Source organism: Gorilla gorilla, chromosome 12, assembly GCF_029281585.2.
Source record: "Gorilla gorilla gorilla isolate KB3781 chromosome 12, NHGRI_mGorGor1-v2.1_pri, whole genome shotgun sequence".
NCBI lineage: Eukaryota > Metazoa > Chordata > Mammalia > Primates > Hominidae > Gorilla > Gorilla gorilla.
This window is the reverse complement of record NC_073236.2, coordinates 21,811,993-21,832,781: the sequence shown is the minus strand read 5'-3', so window position 1 is coordinate 21,832,781 and position 20,789 is coordinate 21,811,993. Positions and strand designations below refer to the sequence as shown.

The 20,789-nt window shown below is 39.2% G+C and overlaps 1 protein-coding gene across 9 annotated transcripts in view; it reads left to right on the top strand.

Annotated features, from left to right (window-relative positions):
• Positions 1–20,789, top strand: part of LOC129527278 (protein FRG1-like) — a 45,775-nt gene that overhangs the window by 19,169 nt on the left and 5,817 nt on the right. For 5 of the 9 annotated variants that reach the window (XM_055364211.2, XM_063695487.1, XM_055364213.2 and 2 more), the window contains one exon: positions 18,226–19,209. The exons of 1 other annotated variant lie outside the window; for it this stretch is intronic. In XM_055364211.2, coding sequence (XP_055220186.1) covers positions 18,226–18,372 — 147 coding nt within the window. In that variant the 3' untranslated portion in view covers positions 18,373–19,209. Of the gene's footprint in view, positions 1–18,225; positions 19,774–20,789 lie in introns of those variants that run through there. 3 more of the 9 variants (XM_063695485.1, XM_063695484.1, XM_055364214.2) reach the window with 2 other exon arrangements.

The following is a 20,789-nucleotide window of genomic DNA, read 5'->3' as shown; positions in this document are numbered from 1 at the left end:
GTCCTTACCATTGCCAATTGCCTGTTCTGTGGGCGATCCTAATTGTTGAATGCAGATCAATTAACTTATGACATGTGATAGTAAACATCTGTCCAAACTTAGGAGAATATAAGAAGCCAGTAAAAGAGGTGGGTTCCAATTAATTAAAAACAAGTTGTGTAATGTTAAAAGTTTTAATACTTTGATAATAGTCTGTGCAATGTAAAATAGCTATTAAGCTTTCAGTCTGATCAAATGAACACTTGTCTACTAGGGATAATTTGATCCTAGTGTATTCACTTGGAGGACAAAATTAAATGAATGATTTCTTTATTGCCTAGCAGGATCTGATGTGTAAAATGTTTCTGAAATAATTTTGTCTGTAGTGTTTCTGACACAAGGGCTGCGGAGGAAGCATGTGATAGCACTTACTCATATAAATTATATATATGAATTAAAAACGCATAGCCAGAACCTGTCTTTTTCTGAATATAGTTGCTCAGTTAATTTTTTCTTCTGCATAAGAAATCATCTCGAATATTCTTATGTGATACGTAAAGTGGGGAAGGTGGAAGATAAACATATAACCCATTGGATTCTCTTTTCCAATATCTATATTAGATCCTGTGCTGAAAGAGAAACCAAGAAAAAAGATGACATTCCAGAAGAAGACAAAGGAAATATAAAACAATGTGAAATCAATTATGTGTGTGTATGCTTTTCCTTTTAGACCTACAGATTTGACAGTGAAGTGCTTCTCAAAGTGCTTTCAAAATAAATTACCTAATTAGCTGGGGATGGTGGTGCACGCCTGTAGGCCCAGCTACTTGGGAGGCTGAGACAGGAGGATTGTTTGAGCCCAGGAGTTCAAGGCTGCAGTGAGCTCTGATCGCCACTGCATTCCAGCCTGGGTGACAGAGCAAGATCCCGTCTGAAAAAATAAAAACTGATGGACAAGAAGAGGCAACACGATGTAGCCTCTAGGACAGAGCACTGAGCTAAATTCTTTTCTTTTCTTGAGGGTTCAGTTTTCCTAATCATCCTACCAGCTCCCAAAGCTACTCAGTCGGGTTAGTCAACCTCTCTATTCATTCATAGAATGGGCGTGATGCCAGTCAAAGGCTGTTCTCTGGCCAGGACACAGGGGACTCCAGCCAGCATGCCCTAATAGAAGTGGGGTCTTGTGCTACCCAGTCAATGAGTGGCCCTCCTCTTGAGAGGTCACAAAGTTCATCTTGTTGTTCAAAAGCTCCAGCTTATTAAAAAAATACAATTAGACTTTTTTTTCTCCCCCAAGACGGAGTCTCGCTCTGTCCCCCAGACTGGAGTGCAGTGCCATGATCTTGGCTCATCGCAACCTCCGCCTCCCAGGTTCATGTGATTCTCCTGCCTCAGCCTCCCGAGTAGCTGGGACTACAGGCGCAAGCCACTGCCCTCGGCCAATTTTTGTATTTTTAGTAGAGACGGGGTTTCACCATGTTGGCCAGGCTGTTCTCGAACTCCTGACCTCGAATGATCTGCCTGCCTTGGCCTCACAAAGTGCTGGGATTGCAGGCGTGAGCCACTGCGCCTGGCCTGCAATTAGACTTTTTTAATAAGTGAAAAAGAAATTAACAGTATTTATAAATTTAATAGTAAATATGTATAATCAGAGTTTGAGGTATTTTTCAATGAAGACATTTTCTTTGCAGAAAGAAATTTCAGAGCTTCCAAGACCACAAACTTAAAATAAGTAAAGAATACAGTAAAATTCTTAAAAAGGCTCAGAAAGATGGATTTTTGCATGAAACGCTTCTGGACAGGTAGCTATTTACTTATTTTCACTATTTTCAGTAGCCAATACAAATGGCATGTAGAAAACCTATATTCTCTTAAATTACTGTAGTTTTCACATTTTTGTCTTTATTTATAATTTATGAGTGTGGCAATATTACCTAGAGAGGACATCATGAGTTTGGGAAAAGACTGTCAAGAAAGAATATCTAAAAATTATAACCGATTCTAAGTATATACTTTAAGAAATTCAGGTTTGACTGTATCTACTTCATAAATTTATCATTATCTTTTTATAACTATTAGAACCAGAGTTAGAAGCAGTTTGACTAATACAAAAATTATGTGGGTTCTGTTACAGTAGTTCAGGTTCCTTAAAATAAGCATAGATCAACTAAAAAACTAAGTATAAAAGCTAAATAAGTGAAATTGAAGCAGTTTTATTGTAAGATTTGGAAGAGTGCAGGATGTTTATCATAGCACATTATTAATACTTATTACTCTTCCTATGTAGATAAGTGATGTCCTAGATTTACAACATAGAAAAACAGGTAAAGACGTTTAGCTGTGAGTGTACAAGTATACATCAATTAAGTGCCAGATTTTGATAATCACCAGCCGCTCATTCAAGTCCTATGTTGCAAAGTTACTCTTACCCTTTTTTTACATTACTTGATAAAGGCAATGTTTAATTACATATTTCCTGTTAACTAGCTGGTAGAGTTCATACCTAAAGTCAGTAAATAATGTTAAGAATTTTTTCCAGCTGAGCAAATGAATATGTATCTAGTTGTAAGAAATCAAGAAGAGGATATAAAATATAATCAGGATATGGACTCTAAAACGGAATAAGCTCTATGTCCTGTAACTTTTTTCACTTGTAATAATACAGCATTCTCACCCTGTTAAATGGAAATTTAGAGCACCCTTAAATTCCAGAATAATTAAAATTGCTATTTGGATTGAAAAGCCCTTAGGCAACATTTATTGAATATTAGGAAATAACTTTTATAAGATTAGAATCCATTTTTTATAGAAACCAAATTTAAAAGTATACATGTTTTAATATAAGTGTTGTGGTAATACAATAACCAAAACTGAACACACAGTTTTAAAGCTTTTTATATTTAGTAGCAGTTGAATATATATGGCATGTTTTACATAGATTAATTTTACTATTTTTCTTTATTTAAACGAGAACCAAATTGAAAGCCGACAGATACTGCAGATGACTGGGATTTTTGTTTCTGTCTTATCTTTTTGTGTTTTTTTTCTGAATAAAATATTCAGAGGAAATGCTTTTACAGAGTTCTTGAGTAGTTGTGAAATTATTGTTTAGCTAGTAGCTAGTATAACAAGGATTAAACAAGTTTAATCAGGATTCTTCATGGATGTACTTTTTAGCTAACTACAGTTTTTCACATGGAAATGAAACTTACAGTACATATTTAACGTACCACAGAATTTTTTTCTGGATTTCGTGTCCTGAAGCATGAAGTGTACTAGAAACCAATTCTTCCTGCGCTACTTGTGGAATCTTTCTTAATGGATCATAATCTTACTTTACTTTAAACAATAGATGCTTGATCAGTGCCTTTCATAGGAAGTTAGAAACTCCCAATCCAATCAACAAGGCTTTGATTCTACCTCCTAAGTACTACCCAGATCACAGACAATCCAAATATCAGAACTAGGGGGCTGGACAGAGAGGACAAATCATCTATTAGGGAGTGGGACAGAAAGTGGAAACATTACAAAGGAGCAAGTAGGCTCAGAACAGAGGGGAGAGTAGTACTGGGGAAACTCCCTACTGAGGACAGGTTTGCCACAGTGGGTATGTATGTGATGCTTTTGTCTTCGTGGGCTGGAATGGAAGCTGATAAAGAAGTTCAGACGCTACGTGTTGCTTAGGTCTGCTTTGTTGAAGCCTGTCTCTTTCAGAGTTCCTAAACACAATATTCCCGTGGCATCTAATCCCAGTGAGTGCTCCAAATCCAGGCTGTGTATCAGATGCTATGGGAAATTCTGCCTCTGGACTGAGGTTGGTTCAAGCATCTGGATGATGTCAAAAGTCCACGTTGTGTGCTGGCCTAACTTGAAAGACCCTATCTAGTTCTAGCCTTAAATTCCTTCTGTCACCAAATCTAGAGTTACATGGCATCTGTACAAGCTAGGTAGCTGAGGCATGGGATCAGCCCTATAAAGGAGCTTTTGGAGCTTTTGTTGTAGGTCTAGCTTCAACTTGGCACTTCAGTTCCAATAGCTGGACTTTCTCTCATCGTGTGTTCTGATCCTTGGATTGGGAACAAAGTAACCACTCTGATCCCACAAAGCAGTGGTTCCGGTTCCCAACTGGTGACTATTTTGCCTCCGAGGGGACATTTTTGGTTTTCACAACTGGAATACGGTGTTAGAGAGTAGAGGCTAGGGATGCTGCAAAGCATGCGGCAGAATCCTGTTCCGCCCAGAATGCTAACAGTGTCAAGGTTGTGGAGCCTTCCCACCCAAGGGCTTGGTCTATTCCTTGCTTTTGCCAGCTCGCTAACCCTTAAACACAACAGTTCAAATCTATATGCATAAGCATCTCCTAGGAACCTGCACATTTCCAATATCGACTACTGAGACCCATCCGTAGAGATGCAGGCTTAGGAGGTCTAGGATTGGGCTCAAAATTTGCATTTTAACAAGTACTCCAGGTCATTCTGAGCAAGTGATACAAACCACAGAATGAGGAACACGCCTTCAAGAGACTGAATATTGCTTCACAACACTAGCTTGGTATCTGAGACAATCTGCCTGCTGACTGGCTTTCCTGGCACAAACATTCTGCATGTAGGCACAGTGTGTTCCTGGACTCCATGTCAACCCATTCACCCTCATGTTCCCTTGGTTCCTGTCCCCAGTCCAGGGAGCAGAACTGATTACAGATCTTGACAACAGAAGATACAGATTTAAAATAACTTGCCTGTTTCCGTGGACTTTATCCACTAGTGAAGCAGGACAAGTGGACAAGGGGAGAGGGTAGGTGTGGGCTCCTTCCCTATTCCTCCCATTCCACTTTATACAAACCCCAGCTAGACCACTGGGAGAGCAACGGAGGTTAAGAATGACTGCATCTAAATATTGTCATCTGGTCCACTCTTCTTCCATCTTGTACACAAGGATATGAGTTTGTTTAAAGCACTACTGAAACCAAGATAAACTCTGGCTTAGCATGCCCCTGACGGATCAGTCTAGTAATCTTATCAAAACCAAGATTACCTAAAAGCATTAATCAAAGGAAAAGCTCCCTCACCCCAACCTATGACTGCCCACATTTTTCAGATTGAATCATTTCAATTGTATTTTAAGGTTCATTGACTCTTTTCCACCTCCAAGCTGCTCCTGAACACAACTGATTACTATTTTTTAATTTTGAAAACTTTCTCACTTCTAGAATTTCCACTTGAGCCTGTTATTATTGTAGTTTCTTCTTCTCTGCTGTGATTTCCTATCCATTTATTTTAAGGGTTTTTGGGGTTTTGATTTTAGTAAGAATTACAATAACTAACTACTTTAAAAATCCACACTAATTCCAACATCTGGGTCATCTCGAGGTTAGTCTCTATTGATTGCCTTTTTCTTTGAATATGTTTCTTTATATGTTTGATATAATGGGATTGAATTCTGAAGATTGTAAAACTAGATTTTGTTTTGTTCCTCTGAATATTTTGATAATTTTTGTTGTATTTGTTGTATTTTGTTTGATTTTTTTTCTATTGTATACTTTACAATATATTTTCCTCCAATGGTTTTAACATTTCTATTTCTCAAAATATTTATGTTTATGTTAAAAATTATACAAAGTAACTTGGTGCAGTGGCTTCCATCTGTAATCTCAGAAATTTTAGAGGCCAAGGCAGGAGGGTCACTTGAGCCCAGGAGCTGGAAACCAGCCTAGACAACAGGGCAAGACCCTGTCTCCACAAAAAATTATTAGGGTGGTGCAAAAAGTAATTGCTGGTTTTGCCATTACTTTCAATGGCAAAACCCGCAATTACTCTTGCACCAACCTGATAAAAAATAAGCTGGGCATGGTGGTGGCGTGTGCCTGTGGTCTCAGCTATTTGGGAAGTAAAGGCAGAGGTGGGAGGATTGCTTGAACCCAGGAGTTCCAGACCAGCCAGAGACCCTGTCTCTATGAGAAAAAAAAAAAAATTAGCTGGGCCCACGTACCTGTGGTACTAGCTACTTGGGAGGCAAAGGCAGAGGTGCCAGAATCACTTGAGCCCAGAAGTTCAAGGCTGCAGGGCACTGTGATTCTGCCACTGCACTCCAGCCTGGGTGATGGAGCACGACCCTGACTCCAAATAATAATAATAATTACAAAAAGGAAAGACCTAGAACACCAGGTTAGGGTTAAGTATTCTAAAATTCAGCTGACTTACTCCGTTCTCTATAAAACAGGTTGCCACAGAAAATATAGCATGCCCAGTTAATTTGAAATTTCAGATAAACAAATACTTTTTTCAGTGTAAGTATATCCCATACAATATTTGGGACATGCTTATACTAAAATATTATTCCTTATTTATCTGAAATTGAAATTTAACTGGGTATTACATAATTAGAGCAGCCTGACCATAAAAGATATGTAGGCTGAGCAAAATTCTACTTTAAACTTGAAGCTTTATAATAAATGCATTATTAATCAAGAACTATTATTTACTGAGACCTGTGTAGATCCCCATATTTATCTTTTTAAATGTGGAACTAGGAAAGCTACATAAAGAACATTTATAGAAATAAATGACTGTTCTATAGCTGAAAGGAAAACTCTGGCTTTTATTTTTCTCCCCATACTTAAGCTTTATTCTACGTTCGTATAAACAATAAAATTACAGCTCAACTTTGGAAGCACATATCATAATATAAAAATAAAGCAAAGATCCCAGAAACATTTAACAGGCAACAAATCTTTCACGTCATCTTCCTATAGCTACTAAACATATAATAACTTAGAATGATCCATTAATTATAAGTAAAGAATAAATTCTTTTACAAAACATAAATATTAATATTATTGACCATCATAAGAGCAAATATTTTAAGTAAAACACCAGGAATACTTTACAGAAAGGAGCGAGTTGCAGATACAGTCATTCTTGGATTTCTTTCAACACCAGTCTTTCTTCCCTTTTGACCTGAACTGGGAGTTGAATATTTCCTCTCTGCCCTCTGACCCTCTAGTCTCTGAAGCATCTTTTGTACTAGAGGTATGTGCAGAGACTTCCTGGAAATTTGGATTTGTAAATTGTGCTGTTGTATCTTCTAGGCAGTGCAGTGATGCAGATATAGAGCTGTTGCTCTTGCTTGTATAAGTGTAACATTTTGATTCAAAAAAGGAAGTAAAAGGAAGACAGTTGATTACATTTGGCTACTGACATTAATAATAATAAATAATAATTGTACTTGTAATATAAACATCTGAAAGTTTTAGTTCTAAGAATGGCTGTCCACATAAGAAAATTATGTAAAAATAACTAATGTCTATTATAATTTCTTTAACCAAAGAAAAAGTATAATTTAAAGATGGCTCTTTAAGGATCAAATTGCAGCAATTGGTAAAAGTAGATACTGGTCATATTTATTAAGTGACACACAGTGATAATGAAGGCACTTATTTCTCAAGAAACATCATTTTTTCCAAAAAGAACATACTACATCCTAAACATGAAATGAAAATAAGCTTTAATTTTCACCACAGGAGGGCGACGATCAGAGAACTGAGGTGGTACAGATCCATTAGAGGACCATATCCATGAGTCTATCAGTCTCTACTGTAGGACAGAGCAAGAATTTTTAAAGAATCTCGGTGAAGGCTCCTTTTCAAAAAAATACAAAGATTAAAGCCTTTGAAACGTAAATTATTTTTTCCACTTATTACATTGAGGACAAAGTTATATTGCAAAGTTAAGATTTTTATAACTATCCCTAAAATTGATTCTCAGTGACTCCCTTGATCTACATATGTTAAGGAAAAAGGCAAGATGAAGATGTGTTAAATATTTTCCAGTTTTTAATAATCAGTTTTAATATAAGGTATACCCAAATAATGGTTAATTAAATGACAATGAAAGTATGTTACAGCAGAGGCTCACTCATCAACATGCCTTGAAATTAAAGGTTTATAAGGTGCATAAGGGCAAAGTTTTTGATGTTGCCATTACATTCACAAAAGTATCTGAGGCACGTACACCATGAAGTTCACTAAGAGCTTGCAACATAACCAGCACTAAATTTTGTTGAATAAATACATGAATACTTTTGTATAGCATCTGTTCAAAATCTCTGATGTAAAAATGAAAATAATCTGAAAATATGCAAAACTGAAATTTCCCACATACGGCTGCCAATTTGTACAAACAATAAGATGAATTTCAAAATGAGAACATGACAATAAAATCAAGTTTCAAAATGCCTGGCCTTTTTTTTTTTTAGCAAAACCCATGTTCAAAAAAAGGAATAAGACATCAAATGTTTTGAGAACCAAAATTTTACTGCTGCTTTTCTAACATCCTGTTGTTAACCTGAGCCCCCATCCTCTTACTGTCAATAACAGACTTTCATCATCAAATACAAGAAACAGGCAGGGCACGGTGGCTCACACCTGTAATCCCAGCACTTTGGGAGGCTGAGGCGGGTGGATCACATGAGGTCAGGAGTTTGAGACAAGCCTGGCCCACATGGTGAAACCTCATCTCTACTAAAAATACAAAAATTATCTGGGTGTGGTGGCAGGCGCCTGTAATCCCAGCTAATCAGGAGGCTGAGGCAGGAGAATCGCTTGAACCTGGGAGGTGGAGGGTGCAGTGAACTGAGATCGAGCAACTGTACTCCAGCCTGGGCGACAGAGCAAGACTCTGCCTTAAAAAAAATAAATACACAACATAATCTCTGGGACACATTCAAAACAGTGTGTAGAGGGAAATTTATAGCACTAAATGCCCACAAGAGAAAGCAAGAAAGATCCAAAATTGACAACCTAACATCACAATTAAAAGAACTAGAAAAGCAAGAGCAAACCTATTCAAAAGCTAGCAGAAGGCAAGAAATAACTAATATCAGAGAAGAACTGAAGGAAATAGAGATACAAAAAACCCTTCAAAAAATTAATGAATCCAGGAGCTGGTTTTTTGAAAAGATCAACAAAATTGATAGACCGCTAGCAAGACTAATAAAGAAGAAAAGAGAGAAGAATCAAATAGGTGCAATAAAAAATGATAAAGGGGATATCACCACCGATCCCACAGAAATACAAACTACCATCAGAGAATACTACAAACACCTCTAGGCAAATAAACTAGATAATCTAGAAGAAATGGATAAATTCCTCGACACATACACTCTCCCAAGACTAAACCAGGAAGAAGTTGAATCTCTGAATAGACCAATAACAGGAGCTGAAATTGTGGCAATAATCAATAGCTTACCATCCAAAAAAAGTCCAGGACCAGATGGATTCACAGCCGAATTCTACCAGAGGTACAAGGAGGAGATGGTACCATTCCTTCTGAAACTATTCCATTCAATAGAAAAAGAGGGAATCCTCCCTAACTCATTTTATGAGGCCAGCATTATCCTGATAACAAAGCCTGGCAGAGACACAACTAAAAAAGAGGATTTTAGACCAATATCCTTGATGAACATTGATGCAAAAATCCTCAATAAAATACTGGCAAACCAAATCCAGCAGCACATCAAAAAGTTTATCCACCATGATCAAGTGGGCTTCATCCCTGAGATGCAAGGCTGGTTCAACGTACACAAATCAATAAATGTAATCCAGCATATAAACAGAACCAAAGACAAAAACCACATGATTATCTCAACAGATGCAGAAAAGGCCTTTGACAAAATTCAACAACACTTCATGCTAAAAACTCTCAATAAATTAGGTATTGATAGGACATATCTCATAATAATAAGAGCTATCTATGACAAACCCACAGCCAGTATCATACTGAATAGACAAAAACTGGAAGCATTCCCTTTGAAAACTGGTACAAGACAGGGATTCCCTCTCTCACCACTCCTATTCAACATAGTGTTGGAAGTTCTGGCCAGGGCAATCAGGAAGGAGAAGGGAATAAAAGGTATTCAATTGGGAAAAGAGGAAGTCAAATTGTCCCTGTTTGCAGATGACATGATTGTATATCTAGAAAGCCCCATTGTCTCAGCCCAAAATCTCCTTAAGCTGATAAGCAACTTCAGCAAAGTCTCAGGATACAAAATCAGTGTACAAAAATCACAAGCATTCTTATACACCAATAACAGACAAACAGAGAGCCAAATTATGAGGGAACTCCCATTCACAATTGCTTCAAAGAGAATAAAATACCTAGGAATCCAACTCACAAGGGATGTGAAGGACCTCTTCAAGGAGAACTACAAACCATTGCTCAATGAAATAAAAGAGGATACAAACAAATGGAAGAACATTCCTTGCTCATGGGTAGGAAGAATCAATATCATGAAAATGGCCATACTGCCCAAGGTAATTTATAGATTCAATGCCATCCCCATCAAGATACCAATGACTTTCTTCACAGAATTGGAAAAAACTAGTTTAAAGGTCATGTGGAACCAAAAAAGATCCCGCATCAACAAGTCAATCCTAAGCCAAAAGAACAAAGCCGGAGGCATCACACTGCCTGACTTCAAACTATACTACAAGGCTACAGTAATCAAAACAGCATGGTACTGGTACCAAAACAGAGACATAGATCAGTGGAACAGAACAGAGCCCTCAGAAATAATGCCACTTACCTACAACCATCTGATCTTTGACAAACATGACAAAAACAAGCAATGGGGAAAGGATTCCCTATTTAATAAATGGTCCTGGGAAAACTGGCTAGCCATATGTAGAAAGCTGAACCTGGATCCCTTCCTTCCACCTTATACAAAAATTAATTCAAGATGGATTAAAGACTTACATGTTAGACCTAAAACCATAAAAACCCTAGAAAAAAACCTAGGCAATACCATTCAAGACATAGGCATGGGCAAGGACTTCATGTCTAAAACACCAAAAGCAATGGCAACAAAAGCCAAAATTGACAAATGGGATCTAATTAAACTAAAGAGCTTCTGCACAGCAAAAGAAACTACCATCAGAGTGAACAGGCAACCTGCAGAATGGGAGAAAATTTTTGCAACCTACTCATCTGACAAAGGGCTAATATCCAGAATCTACAATGAACTCAAACAAATTGACAAAAAAAAATGCAAAACAAAAAAAAATCAAAAAGTGGGCAAAGGATATGAACAGACACTTCTCAAAAGAAGACATTTATGCAGCCAAAAAACACATGAAAAAATGCTCATCATCACTGGCCATCAGAGAAATGCAAATCAAAACCACAATGAGATATCATCTCACACCGGTTAAAATGGCGGTCATTAAAAAGTCAGGAAACAACAGGTGCTGGAGAGGATGTGGAGAAATACGAACACTTTTACACTGTTGGTGGGACTGTAAACTAGTTCAACCATTGTGGAAGTCAGTGTGGTGATTCGTCAGGGATCTAGAACTAGAAATACCGTTTGACCCAGCCATCCCATTACTGGGTATATACCCAAAGGACTATAAATCATGCTGCTATAAAGACACATGCACATGTATGTTTATTGTGCACTATTCACAATAGCAAAGACTTGGAACCAACACAAATGTCCAACAATGATAGACTGGATTAAGAAAATGTGGCACATATACACCATGGAATACTATGCAGCCATAAAAAATGATGAGTTCCTGTCCTTTGTAGGGACATGGATGAAGCTGGAAACCATCATTCTCAGCAAACCATCACAAGGACAAAAAACCAAACACCGCATTTTGTCACTCATAGGTGGGAATTGAACAATGACAACACATAGACAAAGGAAGGGGAACATCACTCTCTGGGGACTGTTGTGGGGTGGGGTGAGGGGGGAGGGATAGCATTAGGAGATATACCTAATGCTAAATGACGAGTTAATGGGTGCAGGACACCAGCATGGCACATGTATACATATGTAATAAAGCTGCACGTTTTGCACATGTACCCTAAAACTTAAACTATAATAAAAAAAATAAAAAGTCAAGAAACAATAGATGCTGGCAAGGCTGTGGAGAAATAAACACTTTTACACTGTTGGTAGGAATGTTAATTAGTTCAATCATTGTGGAAGACAGTTTGGCAATTCTGCAAGGATCTAGAACCAGAAATACCATTTGACCCAGAAATCCCATTACTGGGTATATAGCCAAAGGACTATAAATCATTCTATTATAAAGATGCATGCACGCGTATGTTTATAGCGGCACTATTCCCATTAGGAAAAACACGGAATCAATCCAAATACCCATCAGTGATAGACTGGATAAAGAAAATGTGGTACATACACGCCATGCAATACTGTGCAGCCATAAAAAGGAATGAGATCATGCCTTTTGCAGGGTCATGAATGAATCTGGAAGCCATCATCTTCAGCAAACTAATACAGGAACAGAAGACCAAACACATGTTCTCACTCATAAGTGGGAGCTGAATAATGAGAACACCTGGACACAGGGAGGGGAAGAACACACACTGGGGCCTGTCAGTGGGGAAGGGGAGGGAGATCAGGATAAATAGCTAACGCATGTGGGGCTTAATACCTAGGCACCTAGGCGGTGGGTTGATAGGTACAGCAAATCATCATAGTGCACGTTTACCTACGTAACAAACCTGCATCTCCTGCACATGTATCCTGGAACTTAAAATAAAATTTAAAAAAATAAAAAGAAAACAGAAGAGTACTGAAAATTGGCTCACAGTTCCACAGCCTGTACAGCAAGCATGATGCTGACATCTGCTCAGCTTCTGGGGAGGCCTCAGGAAACTTAACAATCATGGTGGAAGGGAAAGCAAGAGCAGGAGGAAGAGAGAGAGGGGGAAGGTCCTACACACTTTAAACAACAAGATCTCATGGGAACACTATCACAAGAGCAGCGCTAGGGGGATTATGCTTATCCATTAGAAACTGCTCCCATGGACCAGCCACCTCCCAGCAGGCCCCATCTCCAACACTGGAGATTACATTTCTATAGAAGTTTCCAATAATTTTGGAACACATACTAATAACATATTTATAAAAACACAGTCCAAAGTAGACCAAACACCATTCACTCTTCCATTTGAAAGTTTTCCCTCTATTCTAATATCACAATCTCCAGCGTCATTAATCAGAATCCTGCATTTAAGGGCATCTATTAAATTTTATAGCTGATTATAAAACCATCATTTAAAGAGGACCAAAATGAGACAACAATTGTCTGTGGATGATAAAAACATTAAGGGCAGCCACAGTTAAACACACGAACAACAGCCTTTACAGTAGAATTTGCTGTAGAGCCTATTATGAGGGAGATATTTTTAGTTATTACCTCTTTTATTCTAAACCATGGAAAAAGGAGCTATCAAATTAAGTCCTTCTAGAAGAGTGAAGGGCTCCTGGCAATGTTTTCTTTAATCCATGATGTGGGATAAAGGGAGTTTTGACTGATTATGAGGCAATGTATATACCACTAATGTTTCAACACCCTAAAAGGGAAAAAAGGAGGGGAGAGAAGTCCTGGAAGAACCAGATGGAGCCGTAGCAGATGATTTCAATCCACTGACCCCTGAATTGTGGGCTGGTTGTGCTGCATCGCTCTGTGACTTATGGTTCTGCCGCAACAAAGATCTAATTCCCAGGGTTATAGGAAAAGACACCTGCGGTACGCCTGAGGCACAGAGAAGGGATAAATCCAAACCTGACTTAAGTCTAGGGTTCTTAAACCACACAATCTGCTCACAAGGAGGACCTTAACTCTGAAGACACTGATTTGAGGCTGTTTCAAAGAAAGAAATTATAAATATGAGTGGGAAAGAGAACAACCTTCCCTATATCCAGCGGCAAAAAAATGAGGGAAAGGGAAGGAAGGAAGGAGGGAAGGAAGGAGAGAGGGAAGGAAGGAAGTAGGGAGGGAGGTAGGGATGGAAGGAAGTAAGGAAGGAGAGAGGGAAGGAAGGAATGAAGGAAGGAAGGAGAGAGGAAAGGAGGGCAGGAAGGAAGGAAAAGGAAGAGAGGGAAGGAAGGAGGGAGGGAAGGAAGGAAGGAGAGAGGGAAGGAAGGAGGGAGGGAAGGAAGGAGAGAGGGAAGGAAGGAGGGAAGGAAGAAAGGAAGGAAGGAAAGGGAAGGAGAAGGAAGGCAGGAAGGAAGGAAGGAAAGAGGGAAGGAAGGAAGGAAAGATGCAAGGAAGGAAGGAAGGAAGGGAAGGAACTTGGATATGCAGAAAAACAAAATTTAAATTAAAACGGAAGTTTATCATCTGACCTAATTGTAAATGTACTATTTTCTAAAACAATTTATACAGTCCAAAGATAAAAGTGTGCTGATTGGTATTTGTAACTCTCCAGCATATATTCTGAATCAATTTTAACATCTGCTGAAATCTACCAATTGGCATACCTTCACAAACTTAATCAATACTGGAGCTCAAACTTTGTTATACCTGAGATTTCACTAAATTTAAACATTGCATCCCCTAATCCTAGCAGAGTAACTGCATATAGAATAGAGGACACATAGTTATGCCTCACATTTTTTACCTTGACTAAATTTCCCGTAGTCGTAGAAGCCTTTGTCCATAGGGGACCCGGATGCTCTGACCTAATGAGTAACAAATTGATATTAAATCATTTGCACTTACACATTGACTTCACCAAATGTAACCTTACAGAACTCCCTCTCCTGTTTTTTTTTAAATTTGATTTATTTTTAATTTTTCGTTTTTTTAGAGATGAGGTTTTTCTCCATTACCCCGGCTGAATGAAGTGTGGTGGCACAATCATAGCTCACTGCTGCCTTGAACTCCTGGGCTCAAGCAATCCTCCCATTTTAGCCTTCCAAGTAGCTGGGATTACAGGCATGCACCAACACAGGCAATTAAAAAACATTATAGAAGTGGAGTCTTGCTATGTTGCTTAGGCTGGTCTCTAACTTCTGGCCTCAAGCAATCCTCCTGCCTCGGCCTACCAAAGTGCTGGGATTACAGGTGTGGACCATCGTGTCCAGCCTCCCCATCTTGATAAATTAGCAAATATGGTCCAACATAAATTACAACATGACTTCAGATAAATAAAACTTATTATATAAGACCTAATTAATTAGTGAAGGGGTGATAATTCTCATTGATTCAACGTTTAGCAGTAGAATTTGGCCTGTTCTTAAACCTGCAAATAATAAATGGTGTTTCACAGTGGATTGCTGTAATGTGACTGCAGTGCTCCCATCCATTAAGGCCCTCGTACCCAATGCCTAATATTGTGGTTAATTTTTTTTTATTTCAATAGGTTTTTGGGGAATATGATGGGGTTTTTTTTATTTCAATAGGTTTTTGGGAAACAGGTGGTGTTTGGTTACAGGAGTAAGTTCTTTAGTGGCGATTTCTGAGATTTGTGGTGCACGCATCACCCAAGCAGTGTACACTGTACCCGTTGTGTAGTGTTTTATCCCTCACCGCACCCACCCCACCACTCCCAGCCTTTCCCTGAGTCCCCGAAGACCATTGTATCATTCTTATGCCTTTACATCCTCATGGCTTAGCTCTCACTTAAGAATGAGAACACACAATGTTTGGTTTTCCATTCCTAAGTTGCTTCACTTAGAATAATGGTGTCCAGTTTCATCCAGGTTGTTATGAATGCATTATTTCATTCCATCTTATGGCTGAGTAGTATTCCATGTGGTAAATATTTATACCACATTTTCTTTCTCCACTTACTGATTGATGGGCATTTAGGCTGGTTTCAAATTCTTCCAATTGCATATTGTGCTGCTATAAACATGCGTGTGCAAGTATCTTTTTCATATAATGACTTATTTTCCTCTGAGTAGATACCCAGGAGTGGAATTACTGGATCAAATGATAGATCTGCTTTTAGTTCTTTGGAAATCTCCTCACTGTTTTTCATAGCTGTTGTACTAGCTTACATTCCCTCCAAAAAGTGTAAAAATGTTCCCTTTTTACCACATCCATGCCAACATCTATTAGTTTTTGATTTTTTGATTATGACCATTCTTGCAGGAGTGACGGGGTATCATATTGTATTGTGGTTTTGATTTGCATTTCCCAGATAATTAGTTATGTTGAGCATTTTTTCATGTGTTTGTTGGCCAGTTGCTTATCTTCTTTTGAGAATTGTCTGTTCATGTCCTTAGCCCACTTTTTGATGGGATGTTTTTCTTGCTGGTTTGTTTGAGTTCCTTGCAGATTCTGGGTATTAGTCCTTTAATCAGAAGTACAGATTGCGAAGATTTTCTCCCACTCTGTAGGTTATCTGTTTACTCTGCTGATTATTTCTCTTACTGTGCAGAAGCCTTTGAGTTTAATTAAGTCTCATCTATTTATCTTTGTTTTAGTTGCTTTTGCTTTTTGGGTTATTGGTCATGAAGTCTTTGCCTAAGCCAATGTCTAGAAGGCTTTTTCCTATGTTGTCTTCTAGAATTTTTATGGTTTCAGATATTAGATTTAAGTCCTTGATCCATCTTGAGTTGATTTTTGAATAGGGTGAGAAATGAGCATCCACTTTCATTCTTCTATGTGTGGCTTGCCATTTATCTCAGCACTATTTGTTGAATAGGGTATTCTTTCTCTGCTTTATGTTTTTGTTTGTTTTGTTGAAGATTAGATGACTGTAAGTATTTGGCTTTATTTCTGGGTTCTCTATTATGTTCCATTGATCTATATGGCTATTTTTATACCAGTAACATGCTGTTTTGGTGACTATGGCCTTCTAGTATAGTTTGAAGTCGGCTTCTAGATTTGTTCTTTTTGCTTAGTCTTGTTTTGGCTATACAGACTCTTTTTTGGTTCTAGGCTTTTATTACCTTAAGGTATGTCCCTTCTATATCTTTTTTAGTTCCATGTGAATTTTTGTAGTTCTGTGAAGACTGATGTTGGTACTTTAATGGGGATTGCATTGAGTTTGTAGATTGCTTTTGGCAGTATGGTATTTTCACAATATTGATTTTACCCATCCGTGAGCATGGGATATGTTTCCATTTGTTTGTATCTATGATTTCTATCAACAGTGTTTTATAGTTTTCCTTGTAGAGGTCTTTTGTCTCTTTGGTTAAGTATTCCGGATATAATTAAGATTTTGTCTGCAAAGATTGCATGCAATTGACAATTATAGGAATATACTATTATAATTATAGGAATTATAATATTCCTAAGGTTTTTATTGCAGCTATTGTAAAAGGGGGCGAGTTTTTTATATAATTCTCAGCTCGTTCACTATTACTGTATAGCAGAGCCACTGACTTGTGTACATTAATTTTGTATCCTGAAACTTTGCTGAATTCATTTACCAGTCCTAGTAGCTTTTGGGATGAGTCTTTAGGGCTTTTTAGGTATACGATCATGTCATCGGCAAAGAGTGACAGTTCGATTTTCTCTTTACCGATTTGGATGCCCTTTATTTCTCTTATCTGATTGTTCTGGCGAGGACTTCTAGTACTGTGTTGAATAGAAGTGGTGAAAGTTGGCATCATTGTCTTGTTCCAGTTCTCAGGGGGAATGCCTTCAACTTTTCCCCATTCCATATAATGTTGGCTGTGTTTGTCATATATGGCTTTTATTACCTTAAGGTATGTCCCTTCGATGTTGCTTTTGCTGAGGGTTTTAATCACAAAGGGATTCTGGATTTTGTCAAATGTTTTTTCTATGTCAATTTTGCTGAGGGTTTTAGGCATAAAGGGATGCTGGATTTTGTCAAATCCTTTTTCTGCATGTATTGAGATGATCATGTGATTTTTGTTTTTAATTCTGTTTATATGGTGTATCACATTTATTGACTTGCAGATATTTAACCATCCTGCATCCCTGATTTGTCTTCAGATCGTATATATCTTTCGCCCTATGATGGTTAATTTTATGTGCCAAGTTGGGTTGCCTAGATATTTGGTTAAACACTCTGGATGTGTCTGTGAGGGTGTTCCTTGATGAGACGAACATTTGAATATGTAGACTTAGTAAAGTGCTTGCCCTCCCCAGTGTGAGTGGGCCTCATCCAATCCATTAAAACCCAAATAAAACACAAGGGTAGAGGAAGAGAGAATTCACTCTCTGATGATTTCAGAGCTGAGACGTAGATCTTCTCTCGCCTTTGAAGTCAGACGTGGACTGTAACTTACGCCATCAGCTTTCCTGGTTCTCAGGACTTTAGGCTTGGACTGGAACTCCAACATTGGCAGTCCTGGGTCTCCAGCTTGCTGACTGGAGGTCCTGGGACTTCTTAGCCTTCATAACCACATGAGCCAATTCCTTACAATAAACCTATATATATTCATGCAACTGATAAATATTTTGTTGTTACAGATTTGGCTGCCATGTTCTTTTTGTGCCTGTTTTAACAGAGTCTCAGTCATAGCCTGCCTTCATCTCTGAAGGGACCAGGCGACCCACCGAGTGCCTCGGCAGCCTTGTTATTGCATGCAATCTTCACAGACAAGATCTCACTGCAACCAGCTTTCTACAGGAGCACAAGTGTGACATTATACTGATGACATCATTCTCAGAGAAAATTCATTTTACGCACTAAGGACACACAGATACAAGGAGGCTTACACAAAGGGAATGGATCTTTCCCCAACACAGCAGTGCAAGCCCCTGCCACTTTGCTTCAATTCCTGAAAATTCCTTGGTAAACATGGGGCTGCTCTATTCCTGACACTTTCAAGAAATAGTTATTGATCCTCTCAGCATCCACAATGTTAATACAAGCCCAACATTCTTTAATTTGTGTTTTGTTTTTTGGAGGCACAGTCTTGCTCTGTCACCCAGGCTGGTATGAAGTGGCACGATTTCAGCTCACTGCAGCCTCGACCTCCTGAGCTCTAGCAATTCTCCCATCTCGGCCTTCCAAGTAGCTAGGACTGCAGGTGTGTGCCACCACACTCAGCTAATTTTGTTTATTTTTTTGTAGAGAAAAGGTCTCGCTATGTTACCCAGACTGGTCTCAAACTCCTGGGCTGAAGCGATCCTCTTACCTCGGCCTCCCAAAGTTCTGGGATTACAGGTGTCAGCCACTGTTCCCAGCCCTTTAATTCTTTACTTGGGGTTCAGGTGACAACATATTTCTTATTTACAAATCTTACTTAATCTCACTGATGCTGTCTGTCATTGGCTAACTGACCCACCTTGAATGAAGCCTCCTCCAACAAGTCTGGAATCTGTCCGAATCTAAATTAACAGGTGCTCCTATGAATTCCCTCAGAGAACACACTGTGGATGCTTTAGCAACCTCTTCCCATGCCTCCTGAAGTATCTGGATTGCATATGGTGGCCATAAGTAGTCCATGGGCTTCTGATGTAAAAAACAAACCTTCCCCTTTTCACTGTGTTCTGTACAGCATCAGGGCAGTGATTGCTGACCACATACTGGACCCTCTGGAAACAGAGAGCTCTGCATCCATGTCCACGAGCCTTCATGCCCATCTGGCCATCAGGCCTTGGGAAGCAGCACCCCACAGCCTTGGCACAGCTGCAGAGACCTCCTTGCCTCAGGATGGAGTCAAACCTGGACCCCCTGCCATTCTCATCTGCAGGAAACACTGGCCTCCTTCATCCTCAGGCTGTGTTGCTGGAAGTCACCCATCTCCGAGGCCCCTTGGGATTGACTGAGTGACCAGCAGTGAAGTTCATCCACCTTCTGAATGGATTCCATCATCTGACGTGATGGAGCTCAGTGGGTTGTTGCTGCGGTCTTCCCTCCCTTAGCCAGGATGTCCCTGATAAAGGATGACACCCAAGCCTCAGCACAACTGGCCAAACTTGAGGTGGTCATCTCAGCACTGATGCTGGGCCAACAATTAGCCCCATTTGTACATTTTTACAAATTTTTGGCAATTGCCAAGAATTATCCACCTTCCCTCCCCATTGAATTAAAGAAACTTCTTGCCTCATGGATACTCAGAATACAATCAAGGTAACAGATGCCTTTTTTATAACGAAGGACACAGGATGGATCTCACAGGGACACTCCTTATCCCCTGCAGAGTTCCTGACACTACTGATGGTGACCAAGGCAACATTTCCTCAGAAAACACAGTGCTAGGCTTGTGAAAGTGTCTAGTAGGGCTTCCACTGCCCCTATAGGCTGCAGGCAGCTGCTTTAGTTGAGAGATAGACTGAGCTCCTCAAAGAATTCCTATTTAAGTTACAAAGCAGCGAGTGGATGCCCTGCTGGGTTCCACTGTTGCCACAGGCTTTGATTACTCTAAGTTCATGCTTCTTAGGAAAGTGCACTTTTTACACCAATGCTACACAGTTCCCTCAGTTGCCTTTACTGGACATCAAAGAGTTCACATTTTTGACAACCGTTCAGTCCTGGACTGTCCAAGGGGTGGAGCTAGCTCAGTACAGGAAGCTGTCTGCTGCGTGTGGATCAGTAATATCAGACTTGCGCAACAACTCACTGGAGACATGAAAACCAATGCATGGGGGATGCATGACGTCACCCAAATAATTATGAACACTCTTGTGCTGCCAGAGACCCCAGATCTCTAAACCAATGCATGGGGAATGCATGATATCACCCAAATATTTACAAACACGCTTATTCTGCCAGAGACCCCAGATCACTTTTCCTGCCTCCTGCTAAATAAATGGGGGCAGTAGCTTTGCATCGGCTTCCACATTACATTACTCATAACTGTGGCCTTCCTAATCTCTTATGTCCCTAAACACTTATTACAATGTCTCAGCAGCTTTCGCTCAGCCTCTCAAAATATTAGTCATCACGAAAATAAATGTCTGATGTTAAAGCATCAGGGGTCAATTGTATTGTGACACCTAAAATTTCATGCAGCACCCCACCATGTCCTCAGCCTAATGGCTTTCATGCCCCCACCAGACTGCAAAACTCTGAATTAGTCAAGCACATCCCTGAAGGGACGAGGGGTTACCCCACCCTCTGATT